At 37.7% G+C, this 19570-nt stretch overlaps 2 protein-coding genes across 2 annotated transcripts; both read right to left on the bottom strand.

Annotated features, from left to right (window-relative positions):
• Nucleotides 1–556: 556 nt before the first annotated feature.
• On the bottom strand, nt 557–5611 carry LOC108093492. The gene is given in 4 exon segments (XM_017193584.2): nt 557–2364; nt 3524–3545; nt 3548–4404; nt 5407–5611. Coding segments are annotated over 3 exon segments (1521 nt in total). The 5' UTR covers nt 4395–4404; nt 5407–5611; the 3' UTR covers nt 557–1712.
• Nucleotides 5612–6120: 509 nt separating this feature from the next.
• LOC108093519 (ubiquitin-conjugating enzyme E2Q-like protein CG4502) lies at nt 6121–18188 on the bottom strand. The gene is made up of 5 exons (XM_017193615.2): nt 17907–18188; nt 7674–8203; nt 7429–7552; nt 6921–7270; nt 6121–6854 (listed from the first exon to the last, which is right to left on the bottom strand). The coding sequence occupies exons 2-5, from the start codon at nt 7994–7996 to the stop codon at nt 6770–6772; spliced, it is 882 nt and encodes a 293-aa protein (XP_017049104.1). The 5' UTR covers nt 7997–8203; nt 17907–18188; the 3' UTR covers nt 6121–6769.
• Nucleotides 18189–19570: the final 1382 nt, after the last annotated feature.

Genomic DNA, 19570 nt, shown 5'->3' with positions numbered 1-19570 from the left:
ACTATGAGTTATTTAAATATTTACAGTATCTAAAAACACCTTGAAAAATTCAAAAGCTTTTGCAAAACCCATTCATCTATGGATGGGGTCAGATGAACGCAGTTAACGATTTTTTACAAGCCAATGAGTATCAGGTTGGAACTCCTCCTATCATATAACTCTTTTTCTAGATGGTTGTAAATGGATAAAGTTGTGTACATTATTATCACGATACTCGGCTTTTCATCCGAGGGTTTAATCATTACAAGACATCAAAACACCACTTTCAAAATATTAAGAACAGATAATCTTGAAATTCCTATCTCCCAAAGACTTTGTTTTGCTTAAAACTGTAAAAATACCGAAAAATTCTGATAGTTTTGTGATAGAAATTCGTTTTCCGAAGCATTATGACGGCTTAAACCAATCATAAAACCATCTTGTGAACCTTTAAAACTTACTTATTATTATTATTTAAAACCTGTTCCTTTGCATATTTGCACACCGAGCAATACACACTTCTGAGCAATACAATCCTTACCTCTTTCCATCATCAAATAAAAACAAATATTTGTAATCTATTGAAAAAATGTTTAATGGGCAATTCTTTCGTTTTGTATCCTTTCTAAGTATAACTTTTCCTGAAACTACGTAAATTCGCTTACGATAATTAGAATAGAATCGTAAACCTATATGCGTAAATATATCGATCAGTTTGTTTTGGGGATACGCGCAGATATCGCCGCAATTAATTGGATCACATTATAGGCAATACAATGCTCGATTACATACATAGAGGAAACATATTTGGCAAAATTGGGTTTTTGGTAGCTAAAATCTAGGGTGAGGCGGCGACTACTAACGAAACTAAAGTAAGCATAACTGTATGGGCCTAGCATTAACTGAATTAACTTTTACTTAGGTAAAGAAAACCATTGTTAAATTGAAACATTGGAAGATAAGAACATATCATAACACAAAGATTGTGGGAATAATTCCGGCTATATATAGTGAAGCTTAGGCTAACATATTAAAAACGAATGTTTGCTAGAAGTTAAGAGGCGTGTAAGGGTGTTTTGTGTTAGATGATATGCAAGATGGTTTAGAACTTCAGACAAACAACTTAACTATGTACAACGAAGCTATGAACTAAGGTTTAGCATGTTGGGGGATCGATTGGAACCCCCAACTGAAGCGTGTGTGATTGGGTATTTTGGGTCGAATTTTCTACAAAAATCATAGTACCGCCATTTGGTCTTTGGTTATTTTCAGGAAACATTGCTTTGAATACTGGGAACAAACAATCAATATAAATTATACGAATTAAAATTTTCTTCAATAACTTTTTTTGATTAGTGAGTAAGAAATATTGCTTTCATGTGTTTTCTAAATTTTTTGTATCTTAACTAATATACCTCTTCGGTACCTGTATTTTGTATTCCAAGCGAACTTATTAGTTATCTTTTTTTATACAATATAGTCTTATATTTGTCGACACCCTGCAACTTATAACAGAATCTAGCTATTTAAATATTTGTTTGGAAGACAGGAGGTGTGCCTACTTCTTGACTTCTCTTGTAACGTTTGCAATCTTAATTTCATTCCTAAAGTTTTCAAAGCAGATCACTGAAAGTAAACCAAAGCTTAATTTTTGGCGCCTGAGATTATTTCATTATTTAATGTACCCTAAAATCGACCTCTAAGCTAAGCTGTGTATGATTTAACACAAATTCTTAAAGCTTTTGCGGCACGTCCTTGCTGGCGGCTCCCGTTCTCTCGTGATTCACGACGAACTTCTTGGCGCCCGACAATCCCTGTTTGTTGATATAGAAGCTCTTCTGCGCCAGCGGGGAACCCCCGCCATCCGAATCCACCACGAGGCGATTGAGGAAAGTGGCAGCTGTTTTCGCTCCACTGTCGCAGGATGATGACTCTATGCTGATGGTGGAGCAACCACCGATTGAGGAGGTCTCGCTTTTGGCATCATCCATGAGGGTGGCATCGTCCACCAGATCGTTGACCAGCACCTGGGTGCTGGAGGATGCGGTGGACAGTATGGAGGAGGTGCGACTGCGGCAGGAGGAGTGCGACTCCGACTCGGGAATCGAGATGCCCTCGTCGATGCTTTGGCTCTGACTTCCACCGGAAACAAGGCACATGGCTGCCTCCAGATTTGGCCCACTGCCCACGCCTCCTGGGGATGCGGAAACGGGCGACGGACAGCCCGAGCTGCTGCTGTTGTTATTCAGCCCACTTCCGCTCACCGAGTTATTTGTGCACAGCTTCGAGATGAATAACTTGGGCGTTATCCGGCCATCAAAGGTTCCGGAATCGGGACTGGGACACACCGACGAAGGTGATTGGCACACCGGTGACGTACCGCGACTGCAAAGGAAATAAAGGTAGTTTTAAAAAATTTATTAAGGCTTGAAATATGTGAAAAATATGAAATATCTGGGAAAAATGTGGGAATTTTAAAAGAATTTCAACAGCTGCAATAAAATTTTTGCTTATAAATTCTCAGATTGGTAAATTTATAGCCCTAAACATTGTTGAACAGTTTGCGAAATGTTTTAGGCGTGTTCAAAATACTCAACAAGCACATTTGCATGAACATGCACCATTTCATTTCTAATATTATTTTAATTAGTGCTTTTCGCGCAACTACTTGACAGCATTTATTTTCGGCCTTTTGAACAATGTTTCAGTGTCTACAGAATAGGAAACATTGTAATAAATTTACTCAAGAATTTAATTTAAGTTAATTTAATTTAAATGTGAGGTGGAAAGCACTTTCTTACAAGAAATGAAAATATCGTGAGTTGTTATAAATAAAAATAGCACATCTTTTCAGCCTTTTAAAAATGCTTTGTTGTCTACGAAAAGAAAAAAATATAATAGATTTACTCAAAGTAATTTATATTTTAATTAAAACTTGAGAGGAAAAGAAATTTTCTTCAAGAAATATTAAGAACGCAAATTTTAGAATAATCTATTTTAACGAGAACTGTTCGCTGTTTAAAATGTATAAAATATTTTGCATTTTGGGGGAACGTTTCAAATTATAAAGCCATTAAGAACAAAGATAAATAAGATATAAATTAAATATGGCTTGCTTTACTGACCAACATATTTTATTGGCAATTACCCTCCGTTCTTTCGAAGAAATCGGAACAAGTATCAAAAGCTTCAACCCACAGAAAGCTTAACCCAAAAATAAAGTTTGTTATCATGTTATTTATACGAACCCGATCAGAAATACTATGTAAGCAAACAAGGGGTAAACTTTTGAAAACGTGCCGTGAGTTTAATTACCCCAACGGCTAAAATGTTGCACATAAATAAACATTAAGTGATAAAATGGCGTTCAATATTATACAAAATTTTAAATAATAGAACAATTTGTAGAACAAATTTTTGGAATATTAAAGTCACACATTTGAGTTCATCTTGCAGTTATTTAAGTCAAGATATTGTTATTATTTTTCGAGTTATAAATCTGCAGATTCAAACTAAGACTAAATATGTTTTTCAATTGGCTCACCTTTCCGTGAAGATCTTTTCAGTGGCGGAGGCGAGTACACACTCCAATTGCTGCCCTGCGTGGGATTGTCGTCCAGCTCGAACTTCCTCTTCACGGGTCCCAGCTGCGATGGCCTCATGGCGATGGGCGACATCGACCGCCTGGTGGCGAAAGTGCGCCTCGTGGGCGACGGGGAGTACGGCAGCCTCATGCCCGCTCGGTTATTCGTGGGACTGGGGCTGGAGCAACTGGTGCTGCCGGTGGGCGGCAGGCTGACCTGCAGGGGATTGGAGAACTCGTCGGATTTGCAGGACCAGTTCTCGGCCACCAGCGTTAGGTCCTCCCAGCTCTGGGAGATTTGTATTTCGCGGTGAACCTCCCGCTCGTGGTTAACCTCCCGGCTGTTCAGATCGGCGCACTCCTCCTGCCTGAGCTGCGATACCCGAGGAGTTAGGCAAAGAGTGGCTCCATTGGCTGCTGTGGTTAAAGGGCTGTAGCTGGCCGAATATCTCCTGGCTCGCGGAGTGAATATATTGAAGACAGGAGCCGGGGAAACCTCCCGTGAATTGGGCTGCGATCGTATGTGTATGTTCTTGCCGAAGCAATCGATTGATGGGACATTTGGCATCTGGATATCCAGCGCCTGCTGGCTCTTCTTGGGCGTCTGCTCGTGCTCCTTGGCCGCCAGAGCGGCGGCTGCGGCTGCGCGTGTGGTCATGGGGGTTTTTCCCGATTTCCCCGCCGTTGGAGTCCGGATGATGGGCACACTGAGGCAGCGCTTCAGGGTCTTGGAGCTGCTGCTCGGTGGCGGCGGATCCAGAGTGTCCATGGGCACTGCCGAGGGGTTTTCCTGCCGCTCCTCCTCGCCACTGGCTTTCTTCTCCGATTCCATTGCCGTCAATCTAAAAATAGCAAGTGTTTACTTCTTGGCTCTCAGGGTTATTTTTAAACCTTTGCAGAGGGTATGGCTAATTTAGGTAGCAGCTGTAATGCTGTATCAATTGTTTTTGTTTTTTTTTTTTCGGTTATCTGTACTTGTGGCATCGCTGATCTAGATTATCAGTTTTTTAAACTGGGGATCGCATTTACTATTTTTTACATAACCCCCCAGATTGATTACATATGTTTGTATCCCTTTAAGTGTTTTACCTGTTAGTAAAATTAACTTAGTTGGTTGCAGTTTACTAACCCTAAGACCACATTTTAATTTTGGTTAACTTTCTACGGTGTTGTGACATTTCTATTACATTCAAGTTTGGTAATAGATTTGTTATTTGTAATATTAAAACAATAGGTGCCATATATTTATTATCTGTCATAAAAATGTATATGACGGTGGTATTATTAATATTATTATGATAAAAGATCTTCTGGTTTGATTACAAATGTAGCTGTACGATAAGCTACCTCACCAAAAAAGGCCATTACTTTGCAAAATTTTAAGATAATTTAACCAAACCTTTTATATGGTTATTTTCTTTGACTCCAGAAGCACGGAAAAGATAATTTCAAAAATCAGACTACTATATCCTTAAGTTCCTATAGGATCGATCGATTTGCAAGATAAAACAAACTCCGGTGTCGGAAGATAACCTTCCATTACCATCTTCCCCAACATTTTCCGACAGCCCATGGTGGCTGACAATTTCCCCGATTTTCCGCAGGACTTCGGGGCGCAGCAGCAGCGACGCCGGCAGCGCTGCAACCGCGGGCAGAGAGACTGTCTATTTTTTCACCCAGAAAACTGCGTGCCCAGCGAGGCAACTTTTGGCAGTCACTTTTCACGCCCTAAACCTCATTAGCCCTTTTAAATAACTGCTGAATTAGACTCACCAAATCCTAAAGAACACTTGGCACTACCTTAATTGAGCAAAAAACACGTGCAATTGTCTTAAAATACTTACAAAATTGTGTCCTGTGATTGTAATTTTCAGCTACCCGTTTAGTTTTTTTATAGTGTTGAAAAGCAAACGAATTCGGGTGACCACATAAACGAACAGTCAGAATGACACTCCATTCATGGCGTAAAAAATACAAAAAAATTGGATTTGTCTAGCCCAGAGAAGAATTATATAAGTACACAATGTGTAATGTACACAAAACAAAGTAGGCTTGTGTGTTTCTTCAATTTATGTTACTTGTTTTTTCTTTAAACAGCTGATACATTGCCTGCGGCATTTGATTGCCTCATGCAGCTAACGTCATGCACCTCTGTGTACAATCGCTGCTCAACACTATACGCGCGGAATTTAAATTTACTCGTTGCTCTGTCGAATTGGAAGTTATGTTTTAAACAATTTGAATTGAAATCGACTAAGAAAACTCAATAAGAATTTAATGAGACCTACAATGAAACAAGTGCTTACCAAATAGCATTCAATGTACGTTAAATATTAAAAACTTTGATTAATTTGCAACAAAAAATGAAAATACACAACACGTAACACAAGAATGTATAAACCGAAGATTTATTTTCATTTTATGAAATAAAGGTTTGCCAATTCTCATTATAATCAATCAATACATTAATTTCCTATAAAAAATGACTCATTTTCTTCTTAATTAAGAAAAAGTATAAGCTTAATAAAAGTGTTTCTCCTTTTTGAATAAAAATGCGATTATAGACACATGTTATATTTATTTACTTTGCGTAACTTAAAAAGAAAGGGCGAGTTATGTGGTACACACTCGTGCTTACAAGCTGCTGTTGTAATTTGGTTTCTTCATTGTTTAACTAACAAAAATCACAACAAATCATAATAACACAGTCGAACAAAGATATCAGACTAATTGATTCTGTAAATAATACATAACTAAATTTTTAGCGCTAGGCGATTTGAAAATATTTTGGAAATTGGCTCTTCATCGATCTTAACATTTCGTTTCTGCTCAACTAATAATACTTAATGATCCATTTAGTAATCGGCGAAAATTCCATTTTACTGATGACTACGAACTAGAGTTACATTTTAAGCTAATTTGTTGCTTGATGCGCGTTCTTCCTTTGTATCATTTCCCTTTGTATTTTTATTTCCAATAGTTCCCACTGTTGTTCTTTTGGATGGTTTGCAATTGAAATCGTTCGTTACTTGACTAAGTGGATGAATCGCGCCGAGAGAAGAGAGATGTATAGTATAGATGTCTTGATGGATTGATTACTATGAGCGAGACTTTAGCTGTGTGGCTGAATATTGAATTGCATTGGTTGTGTTGGCAAACGCAGAGCATCTGAGCTGAGTTTCCTTCCTGGTGTTCCCAAGTCGGTACTTAACCATCGGCCAGGGCTGGCGTCACCCATCCGTACTTCTCGTGCGTCTTAACCAGCGATCTGAACGATTCTTCGGCTGTGCGTCTACAGGGGATAATAAATATTACATTTCCATTACATGTTAATTTATGTTCAAGTTCATTGGCTCACCGAGTGAACTCCTTTGTACTCTTTGGCTTGCGTGTTATTCTGCCTTGTCCTTTGACCACGCTGGCGGCAAACTGCATGATGACCGCCTCCACCGTATAGGCACTGGCCCATCCGCGCGGCGTCAGGAGCTCCATGCAGATCGCTCCGCCCTCCATCACGTAACCCTTCTCGATGCGCGGCTCCACCACTCGCATGAACGGCGGGGCGAAGGGGAAGTTGTCGGGGAAACTCAGGTGCAGCAGGATGGCCGGCACACCCATCTCGACCATATCCCTGGCCAGCGGGGAGTCCGGATCAATCACGTGCAGCCGGACGTGCCACTCGAACAGACTGTCGTTGACGAGTTCCACCTGTAAAACAGGTTGCAAGTGTTTAATAAAAAGACTTCAGGTTATTTGAAACAGAGAAAAGATAAGGTAACCATTGCATGTAAATTCACGTAGGTACATATATCTGGCACATTCAATACAATTGATCACGAATTACATACATAAAAACTCGAACTTACCGTGAAGACAGCATCGTTCTTGCACTGCAGTCGCTCCATTTCGCGGTACTCCTTCATCAGACGGCGGGATCTGATCGTCTGGTCCGGCGCCGCCACCAGTTGGCGTCCCGTCGTCGGCGCCACTCTGCAAAGAGGATTGCAAGACCTGGGGTTAGCTTCCCACCCAGATTACAGTGTGATTTTTGTAACAAAACGGACACTTTTGAAACGATTTTTTTTTCAAATTTTTTGTAATCAATACGTACTTGTGATCCTGTCGTCGCCGCTTGCCTGGTGAATCCCAAACTGCCTGCTCGGCTGCCATTCGAACAACGGCGTTCTTGGAGGCACCAGACGATCCCGATGCTCCGCCGCCCACTGCCCCGCCCCCCGTTGAAGAGGGCGACGCACCATCGTGATTGTTGTTGTTATTATTGTTGTTTATGTTCGGACTGCTGCCAGTGGCGCCATCAACCTTGTCATTGTTGTTATTATTTATGTTATTATTATTATGGTTGTTGTTATTGCTGGACTTGTGGAAGATTTTGCGGAATGCAGTGACAACTCTCTCCTTGGAACGCGACGACATCTTCTTGGCTTGGATTGGCTTGGATTGGCTTGGCTTGGCTTGGTCTCTTGGCGAAATGGATTCTCTGGTGCTTTTGGTTCTGGTATTTCTGAGATACTTGAGCGGTGGCTTTTGATTCACTAGTTTACAAGTATTGTTGTGTGGGCGTGGTTATTCAGTCTTGTTCTTTAAATTGTTATTGGTGCAATGTGGGTGTTCGAGGAGATGCTGAAAAGTTCAGAGAAAATAATATTGTTAGACAAAATAGCTTTCAATTTAGATTTAGGAATACCCTATTGTGCAACCCACAGCAAATAATGTTTTCCCCTAGCAACTCTTAGAACTGAAAACTCAGCGTTTAGCTGAAAGGCAAATTTAGCAGACATCCTGCGCTTGCCTGAAAATGTTTTTAAGGATTTACCCCACTTGCAGACGACAAGAAAAAATGCCTACATTAACATTTTCTTGGGTCGGGCTTATAAAATTAACATACTTGTGCATGCTAAGGATGCCATTACTTGGAATTTGATTCCCCCAAGCAATTTTCATATTTTAGTAGACCCTCCTCCCCAGCACAATTATGTGACCTTGAACTAGCGCCCGCATTTGTAAACCGAACCACAACAATAACCGGAGATACTTTACCATGTCTAGCAGTCATAACCCCAAACACACATCCTTGGCGAACTTTTCCAAGTGAATAACACAAAAACACCAACCGAATATGTTAAATACTTGCCACAACCAATACAACAAAAGCAACCATAAAGCAGCTCCTGAAAAAGGAACGACACAAAAAAGTATTTTGTCGCAGTTCGTTGAATTTAAAGAAGTTTGAGGAACCGCCTAAAGAAAAATGTAATAAGGGTCTACCATAAGAAGCATGGTTGAGATGGGATACAAATCTTATCTGCAACATCACATGTTAGGAAAGAAAACATTTTCTTGGTAATAACAAAATTGTTTATTGTTATTATGAAGATAAAACAACCAGTTAATATATTTTAAACTTGTTTGTACACAATTTAAAAACTGAAAGTGGGTTCCCCTTTGTTTTTAATGGAAACATTCCTAATCAAGCGTTGAAATTAAATTTAAAAGAGTGGAGATATGGTACATTCTTTATTTTTTGTTTCCGTGCAGATGCCAAAACCCTCGAGCCGTCGAAGTTTTATCGCAAAAGTTTGCAGAGCCTCTGGAGAGGCTCTTGCTCGCCTCATTTCCTTTCTCCTAAGTTGTGGATGCCAAGGAAACATCCCTTCGCCCACCCACCCCGCTTTGCCACCCCCTCGAGGTGTCCGAGGTGTTGACCGTAGTGTCGCCAGATTGTTTGCCTTGCGAATAATTAGCTTTGAGCCGAGTGCAAGAGTCCTCAAAGGGGATTTCTGGGGTCACTCCTGACCTTCTGGACAGAAGCCAAAACCTGAACTCTGAGACTAAACCAAGGACAAACAGCTGTGGGCGTTATATTTTTTTAAACGTGGATGGGGCCAAGGGACTGTTATTATTATAAGAACACAGATAAGTAAGCTGAGCTGAAAGCAAAACAAGAAAGGAAGCTAGCTTCGGCAAGCCGAAGCTTATATACCCTTGCAGTCATCAAATATGTCGATCAAAATGCATAAAGGCTAAACAACATCGAAGCTATAACGATTTTTCTTTTCATTTTCCATATTTCCGACTATAGATCATATGGAAGCTATATGATATAGTTGTCCGATTTTGATCAAATTTAATTCGTAATTTAAGAGTCGTAAGAAAACTCTATATTTCAAAAATCATGCTTGTCTTATAAAAACCACGATGTTATAATTTTACTGCCGTTATTTCTATATAGATTTTTCGATCTTTCCTATGACAGCTATAAGATATAGTTGTCCGATTTTTATGAAACTTTTTTCTCAATATAAGAGTGGTTAAAAAACTTGATATTCAAAAAATCATGCTCATGGGATAAAAAACAACGATGTTATCAATTTATTTCAATTAATTCTATATATATATATTGATCTCTCCTATGGCAGCTATATGATAGAGTTATCCGATTTTGATAAAATTTAATCCGAAATTCAATAATAGTTAGAAAACGCCATCTGGAAGAATTCAAGTCGATCTGATCAAAAACAACGGCCTGAGAATTTTTTATTTCATTCTCTCGTATTGGAGCTATCCGATATAGTCGGCCGATCCGGCTCGTTCCGACTTATATACTGCGTGCAATAGCTACACACCTTTTGGGAAAGTTTCAGCAAGATAGCTTTAAAACTGAGAGACTAGTTTGAAGAGAAACAGACAGACGGACAGACGGACAGACGGACAGACGGACAGACGGCCAGACGGACAGACGGACAGACGGACAGACGTACAGACGTATTCTGATTCTACTCGTGATGCTGATCAAGAATATATATACTTTATGGGGTCTGAGGTGTCTCCTTCACTGCGTTGCAAACTTCTGACTGAAATTATTATACCCTTTTGCTCTGCAAGGGTATAAAAATCAGATAAAACTGTTTCAAAGGAGCACATGGAAAGGTGCCAAATAAAGGGCGACAAAAAATAAATAAAACCTTCTGGGTTGATTTTGAAATTGTTCTACTTAGCTCGCCTTTATTTATGAGAATTTCTTTTTTGCCAAAATGTACTTTTTCACAAAATTATCATAATTTTAGAAACTTTTATTGCTTTTTAGTTATATGATTTCCCTATAAATGTTTATACAAAAATGGGTTTACAAAGGAAATGTCAATTAGGATATGCAAAAATCAAATGTCTTTTTATTTATGATTTAATATATTTCCTAATTGTTGATTAAGCAATAACTTTAAAGTAATTTCAAGTAATACCTTGCTATTATAGTTAGAAAAATAAAAACCTGCTTGTTCTTTCATATATAGTTAGCTTTCATAACCCGAAGCAGTTCTATGTTACCAATAATTGATTACGCGAAGCTTCCTCCTTTCATTACTCATGTTTTATTCATATCACAGTTAAAGGAAGTCCAGTATTTTACCAACATTTATTAGACTTTGCTAAGGCTTAAGAACTTCTTTCAAAACATTCGTAAGCTTACAAATGATGAATAATTGATTGATTAATAACCAAGCCAAAAGAACACAATCCACACCCCTGAAACTGACCCCTGGACTAATTAAGAGTTCATCAAGGTTCGAACTATGTATTTCCGACTCTTCCCACATTTTCCCTTTTGTCCTTCACCATTTTTAGCCCACTTATGACCATTTCCTTCCTGCAGCTCTTGTGTGCCCAACTAAAAGTATTTTTAGAGAAAACTTTTTGCACTTTTGCTTTCAGTGAGGGGCAGTAAAAAAAAAACAAAAACTGACCGAGGCCGAAACAAAGGCGCCACAGGAATCTTCAAAAAAAAAAAAAAGACCAAACCAAACAAGTTCCACAAATAATGGAGGAAAAACAAAAAACGTGGTGAAGTCACGTTGATGGCAAATAGGAAATGTTGTCTGGCTGGCGGCACACATTTCTACCATTTATTTAACCAAATAAATGTCAACAATGTTTGACATATTTTTCCATCCTTAGTTGCAGACAGACTCTTGATATATCTACACAAAGTAGGGTGAATAGGAATGTCTGCAAAAATATTGCATACTGTTTATTTTTGTAGTTAAGGAACCTTTCCCGTTCTTTTTGAGGATTGAAAAGGATATTATTTTTTGTGAATATTTTCAGTGAAAGATAGATTATCGTAAACCTTTTTGCTCCTGCTACAAATTTACAACAAGCACGATAATTATAGCGCACTTATTGGTTTTATAGCCATTATGAATTTTTACTAACAGACTGACCCTACTGCATATCTACGCAGATTGGGCGACAAATTGACTGCGCTGTCTGAAATTACTATACTCACAAAAATATATCTTATCTGGCGCCACGAAAATCGATCGGGAAAAAGCAAAAGCAACGCCCTCAACAAATTGCCCTCCCTATCGGCCCCCTTTTCCCCCATTTATTACTTTAACCCACTCTATAACTGACCTACCCCTCAAAAATATTTAATAATAGCTTTCGGGCACGATGGTTATCTCAGTTAATTTTTTTTTTTTTCAAAGTAAAATACAGATAGCAGCAGTATGTCGTTAAATCAGGTGTCTGACACTTTTTCAAGTTTCCTTTTGTGGGCTGGGATAAATGGGATTTTACTTGAGTTTTCCAACGGAACAACTTGTTGTAACAAGCTTTTTTTTTATTAAAGTGGATAGCTGTTTTCTTGGCGTTAAATGTGTTTAAATTTTCTTAAATTTAAATTTAAGCTCGTTCTTATTAAAAACCCAAATTTTGAATTCCATTTTTTTGGGAAGGAAATACCTAAACCATTTAGGAATTCAACGAGCGACACCTTTAAAAGCGTGGGAAATGAACAGAAGGTAACAAGTAATTAATATATGTAAGTTGATTTTCCAGTAAGCCAGTAAAAGAAATACATGTACAGTGAATCCGCTTATAGCGACTTTCAAGGACCACGATTTTGTCGTTATACGGAAGACGACAAGCAGAAGGATTTAAGTGTATAAGTCTGTCGGGGACCAATCAAGCCATCGAGTTTTCGTCGCAATACCCGGACGGACACATAAGCGAGTCGTTATAACAGGATTCTACTGTATATGGCTTTAATGGTACGTAAACAAACAACTTGGCCCATGTTTATTGTTGTTTCATTGCATGCAAATTTACTCGCCTGTCGCATGCAAAATTTCTGAATGCAAACACGAAAGTAAAAGGGGTAAACAATAAAAAAAAAAAAAAAAAAACTGAAATAAAAAAGGAAGAAATGAGAACTGTGTCACTTTGCTAAAAAAAAATTCCGGCGATGCTTAAGTTCTGTGTGCTCTCCTTACGCGCATTTTTTTTATTGATTTTTGTTCCTGACGACGAATTGCATAAAATAAAGCAGGGTAAAAACAAAATATGTACAACACCTTTAGAAAATAACTTATATTTTTTTGAGCTTCAAAACGTAAAATGTAATAATAAATAAATTTAACGAAACAATTGTAAATTTTTTACATAAACATTTAATGCTAAAAAAAGGTTTTAATTAAATAATCTTAAATGGGTTTAATAACCAATAAAACGAAAAGAAATTTATAAGGAGCAAAAGAAAAACAGTTTACTGATATTTTAGCCTAAGAATTTCTTCGAGTGCAGAAAGCTTAAGAGAGAGAGAGAGAGAGAGAGAGAGATCGTTAATCAACTGTTTGGTGCAGCAGCTGAACAATGCGGAAATATTTGTTCTGGGGAAATGTGGGAGGCGAAGAACGACGGCGGTGAGATGCTGACTAATGGCCCCTGCAACAGTTCTTTGTTCTCAGCCATTAGTGAACACCTACTATAAGGCACACGTCCGCCGAGAACTGATCCCCCTTTCTTGACCATCGAGTGCGGTTGCCATGGCATTCGCTTCTTCATCCTCTTTTCATTTCTTGCACTTGCACTTATCCTATCATCAGTTATGACGTGGTAAGTAAAATAAGAAAACATAACATCTATAAAAGGCAATAAAATAATGACTAAAAAAAAACAAAAATTAAAATTATATTTATTTTTATGGTTCTATGTATATAAAGTTGGCTTGTTATCTTGTATCCTTTTACTGGAGCTATGCATTTCTGTACTCTAAATAGGTGATAAAAAAAAATTGTTAGTTTTTAATGTTTATATGTATTTTTAAAAATTAATGGTGCTTGAAACCTTTTTCTAGCTTTCTACCGTTTCCTTTTTTTACAGATAATTGCTCAACACCGATAGTCATCCTTTCGCCCCCCACTTTGGCCCCTCTTATGCAGTTTTTCTGACGGCACTGGCATTGTTCTAGATGGAAGTCCGAGGGTCACCGCTTGTTGGGGCTTTGTTAATTTATTTATAAACAATTCCTCGCTCGGACTCTCGTGCACATGCAAATTGAATTAAGCACGGATTGCCTTTACTCTCTCTGTTTTTTCCACCCTCGGTATAGAAAGCTTTTAAATGTGCATTCAGCATTAATCAAGGCCAGGCATCACCATCACAATCGGTCTCCTTTACTTCCTGGTTGGGTTGGATGATGCTAACCAATTCGAAGTGCTTTGTCACTTGATAAGGTTCGTTGACTCTTTCGAGGTCCAATAATTCCCGTTAGCTGACTAACGGGCAGTGACTGATGCTGATGGTCTGACCTCGTCGTGGTTCCACAAAAAAGATATAATGATGAAGAGAAGCCGTTCCATCTCTATGGATATGTACCATGACCTTGGAAATGTCTCTGTTAGTCTGTCATATTAGTGTGGCGCCCATAAAGCTCATTCTCACAAGAAGAAAATACGACAACAAGAATCTAGGCAATTGACGATCTCAATGGGGTTTGAAATATACTTAAAAGTTTAACTAGGCATTTCATATTGATTGATTTTAATTGAGAAGAACTCGGAAAAAACTTACAGTTGGGTGGCTGATTTATTAAAGTGTTTTAGGTGTGTTCAAAATTATTAAAAAAAATTAAGTATCTGGATATTTTTATTGTTTAATTAACTTTGTATTTTTATTAAAGGGATTTAAATTTAAAACCCCTTTAAAAAAATATTAAAGAAATTACAAAACTTTTTTACAAACCAACTTCTTATTCTTAAAAATAAAGGTACCCTTCTTGAAAAAGATATAAAAACTTTTTCATGACCCGCACCACATGTTGTTATGTATTTATTAAGTCTTCTCCAGGCATATTTAGCACGTATATATTTATAAGCAGTCGGCTCCTAGACAACCGATTCGAGGAGGAGTAAAAGACAGCCACAAGATGAAAAGCCTCGCCAAACCTTAAGCCCCACTCTTCCACGACTCCACAATATTTTTACCCGACTCACTGCTGGCGCGTGTTTCATTCAAACGGAAGCCATTTATGAAATTGCTTTCGACAAGAGAGCAACAAAGGCAAAAACAGCAGAAACCACAACAACAATGGCCACATCTCACGGGTTAAAAGTGGACTTTGACATGGACATCGGCCAAGGGATATGGATCACATATATGCGTCGTTTGATGACGTTAGCGGGTGAATTGCGGCTCAGTCTGGTCTATGTCCAAGGAAATACACTGAGAAAAATAAACTGAGTTTTAGTCAGTGCACAATTTTTTCGTAATCAACGAAAGTAGTAAAATATGGATTGTTGGGTATCCTGATATACCTTTTTATTCCTTGCTGATCTCCACAAGTCTAAATCTATTTTACCTAAAGTATTTCGAATTTAGCGAAGTGGAAAGTTAAAAGTGTTGTTCTCGGTGCAACTGCGTCTATGGCGATAGCTCGTGTGAAGCGACCTGTCAATTTGGCTTTTGTCGGGTGTCAAAGTTAAGCACTTTGGATAGCGGTTATTGCACACGAGATAAGCTTCAATTGCTTGAAAGAGGGGGTGGGGCATGATGTTGTTGTCTGTTCTATTGAATTTATGGAAACTGCTCATTAACCAAACTTGAATTTGGTGATTAGAGGACTTTTTAAACCCTGCTAAATAAGTCATATAAGATATCTTTAACTTATTATTATTATTATTAAGGGAATACCTTATCTGTTTGAAAAATGCTCTAATATTTGATTACTATTTGTAAGCCATTCTTTATATTCCTAATCCCGAGTCATGTGATGTTTTCATACCCCAAGGAGAACCACATTGCTGACGTCAAAGCCTGTCCTGGGGGCAGAATAAAGAATAACCGGACAGAATGGGACACACGCACTAAGTGCTACCTGGCATATTGTTTATGCGCGGTGAAATTGTTTATCACCTGCCACGAGGAACTCCCCCTCATGTTAAATGCATAAATTCATGCGTTAGCGGGCAAGTTCATCTAATTGCCGGGGACCCTTTGCTCTTTGGCTCTATTAATAGAGTCCACCGGGGATCCTTGGCTCCTTTTCCTGACTCCGGCTCTGTGCATAATCAATTTATGCGTGTGCCGGGTTAAATCTATAAATTATTTCAGGCGTAAAAATAAAATGCCTACTCGGCGGGACCATAAAAAGTTGATGTGCCAAAGTGCACACTCTTCGGCAAACCCACGCTATAAGCTTCGTTGATCAAGTGCGATTTAAATGCACAACATGTCGGGAAGTCGGAACGGGATAGCAATTACAGTAGTTATTCGCTTAAGAAACCCGTCCATGTATACTAATATGTAGCCAGAGTTCTTTACTTCTTGTCTACTTGTTGACTTTTGAAAACTTACAAACTTTCACAAATTTTATGGAAGTCATTAAAGTTGCAACACTTTCGAACTTTACGAGCTATTATTTTGTAATATAAATGCCACTTAAATCAATCTACTGATGGTAACGAACTTTTATGAATCCTAGGAGATAACATGTTTTAAGAGCTTTGTAAACGAGCAGACTGTCTCTGTATTCGTAGGTTCTACTGTACAAAGAAAAGGATGCAAAGCGCCTTGGCGCCTATTTTACTGTGCCAAAACAGAATGGGGCGATAAAGGATAGGAGAGATAAGGAAAAGGGGGAGAGATGGAGCCAGATAGAGAAGGCAGGAAATATAATCTATCCTCGGAGCTTAGACTTTCTCCCTCCCTCTTATGAAGAAGTGGAGCTCTGATTTCATTCATGAATACCAAATACTGTGGAGAAGCCTTTCCGACTTCTTAGATAAATATGTATGTACGTAAATATACATATATACATCTATACATATGTACATTGTCTTTTGTATACGTATGTATTTTCGTGTGTGTGAATTGGTGGGCGTGAAAATGTCAGCAGTAAATACAATTTGAGCATTTTCCGTTGCTGAGCTTCCATTCATTTGCTTAGATTTATTTCCACAATCTCTTTTTAGCCAGATTTTTTGGTATTTCTTTTCATCTTCTAAGCTGTCACAGGCAATAAAGAAAAAAAGCAAAAAAGGACCAACAAGTACAAACATGAAATTGAATAACCAACAAAATCCCAAAAGTTTTGTTTGTACATTTTCAAGGCTCATTGTTTTTCCCTTTTTGTGTGCATATTTTTAGCTGAGTTTTTCATAACTTTTTTTTGTCTCCTTTGCGGCTTCTTTAAGATTTCAAAGAACAGTGTGCAAATATGAAAGTTGATGACTTTGTGAAAACAATAATTTTTCAGCTTCTCCTTTAAATGTATTTTGGATTTAATAATCAAATTTTTACTAAGTTTCTGTATTAAATTGGAATGCTTTTAAGCTGATTAATTACATTTTTACGAAGGCATATCTCTTTAAACTGAAATTAAGTTTCGGCACTTGATTTTATATTTATCTAAAATTACTATGCCAGAGCCAACATGTGAAAATTGTTCTAATGTATTGCGTATTTAAGCCAATATAGCAAAACAATCCACGATAAGATAAGAAAATGCCAGTTCCTCGAAACCAATTTAAAGGAATCTTAAATTTCAGAAATTTGACCATGACTCAGGCCTTGAAAAAGTGACTTGCACTGGGAAAAAAAGTGGACGAAAAGAGCACTTGAAAATGTTCAGTATCAAGTTCAATGAAAAGCTGGCATTGGCAGAAAGGGACAGAGACAGAGGCAGCATCTTCTCCCTTTTCCCCTCTTTTGGCCAAGTCCGAGCAATGTCAAAAGCTAGAGTGCAATGAATAGGACGAGCACAAAACCTGTGGACAAACACACGCAAACACAAGTTTATTTGACAGGCTAGTTTGTTAGCGTCATGCTTCAATTGAAAATCGAAGGGGGCCTGGAAAAAGGGGGAAGCAATGTAGCTCGTGTAACCCACAAAGTTCTATCCGTGGAAGTGAGAGGTCAAAAGCTTTTAATTGGCAAATTGCTGTGAGACGCTAAAAACAATAAGGGATAAATAGTGGAGCAGGAGCAGAGGAGAGAGAAGGAAAGATAACAAAAGAGGCAACACAGGCACGCACACACAGGCACTTACCAAATGTAAAATGCAATTCGCTGCTTTTGTTGTTTTCTTTCCACGGTTCGTGCTTATCAGCGTTTCCTTTTATTCCTTTTTTTCTCGAATTTCTTTTTGCAACTCGCACAGACAAACAAATAACAACGACGGGAAAATCAACCAAACATTTTCCCCTCGAATTATATTTTTTATTGCGCGCTTAGCGAAAAGCAGCAAACATTCGCACTCGCGACTTAATTTTTGATTGTTTCTGGACACGGGAGCCCCAACTTTTCGCTGCACTTTTTTCGCCGCGAGAGCGCGAGATAGGGATGTGAAAAGTATATCAGAATATCAATATATCGATATTTTTACGAAAAATATCAACATTATCGAAACCAATCTCCTAACCTAGCAAATGCACCCTCTTGCCTAGCAAAGACATCGACCAATATTAGAAATGCACAGACCACTGTTATCCTATCCTTTCAGCGGGATTTTTAAATTTTGGAGACCGCACTGAATGATCCATATAAACAATGAATTTGTTTTATTTTAATAAAATATAAGAGCATATAAATATTTTAATCAAATACAACTGAAAGTGCGTTTAAAATTTGCTTTCGGTTTGGGAGGTAATCCGATAACAGAGAGATTAAATAGAGATACAAAAAATAGAGACGTTGAAAACAGCTTTAAGAAAAAAAGTTCCACAAGAAAAATGTTCAAAAAAAGATCACTTTGTATCGCATAGTTTACGTTTATTTTGTTTTGAGAAATGTCTAGAACACCAATAAAGTAAATTCGGTAGCAAACAATTATGGTTAGTATTATTCAACTTCCACTTGTCGTTTGCGTTTTATTGCTTCTCATGGCTCTTCTTGACTTAAGAATAGGTCTATATAAATACCAGTAATATGAGTATAATAACCATTGCGGTTATGAAAAAAGATTCTATAATCCAAATGCCGTTCTTATAACAGTTTTAATTGATTATGAGTATTTGCTTCCATTTCTTTTCATTTGTTAGTAAGTAATTCGTTACAGTTGGATAATGGTTTCACAAAGAATATAATACTGCGCATCTGCAACAGATTTGTTATTTATAGGACACTACAAAATCCACTCGTCGTAGTAAAAACAATCATAAATAGCCGCTACTCACTAATCAACAAATGTTACTTTTTTTTTTTTTTTTTTTTTTTTTTTCCTTTTCTTATTATTTATTTAGTGCAGAATCTTTTAACCACTGTTATCATATCCTTTCAGCGGGATTTTTAAATTTTTGGAGATCGCACTGAATGATCCACATTAACATTGAATTCGTTTTATTTTAATAATATATTAGAGCATATAAATATTTTTTATCAAATACAACTGAAAGTGCGTTTAAAACACGTCCGGTTTTGTATAAGGTAGTGAAACTGAAGATATTAAATAGAGATACAAAAAATAGAGATGTTGAAAACAGCTTTAAGAAAAAAAGGTTCCACAAGAAAAAATATTCAATAAAAAAGATCCCTTTGTATCGCATAGTTTACGTTTATTTTGTTTTGAGAAATGTCTAGAACACCAATAAAGTAAATTCGGTAGCAAACAATTATGGTTAGTATTATTAAACTTCCACTTGTCGTTTGCGTTTTATTGCTTCTCATGGCTCTTCTTGACTTAAGAATAGGTCTATATAAATACCAGTAATATGA

This window comes from Drosophila ficusphila, unplaced genomic scaffold (genome assembly GCF_018152265.1).
Source record: "Drosophila ficusphila isolate 14025-0441.05 unplaced genomic scaffold, ASM1815226v1 contig_855, whole genome shotgun sequence".
Classification (NCBI taxonomy): domain Eukaryota; kingdom Metazoa; phylum Arthropoda; class Insecta; order Diptera; family Drosophilidae; genus Drosophila; species Drosophila ficusphila.
This window is presented reverse-complemented; position numbering and strand designations above follow the sequence as displayed.

Coding starts and splice junctions, on each gene's coding strand:
- LOC108093519 (XM_017193615.2), bottom strand. CDS start 7,996: ATGTCGTCGCGTTCCAAGGAGAGAGTTGTCACTGCATTCCGCAAAATC. Junction 7,553..7,673: donor CGGCGACGACAGGATCACAA/GTACGTATTGAT, acceptor TCCTCTTTGCAG/AGTGGCGCCGACGACGGGAC. Junction 6,855..6,920: donor AGTACAAAGGAGTTCACTCG/GTGAGCCAATGA, acceptor TATCCCCTGTAG/ACGCACAGCCGAAGAATCGT.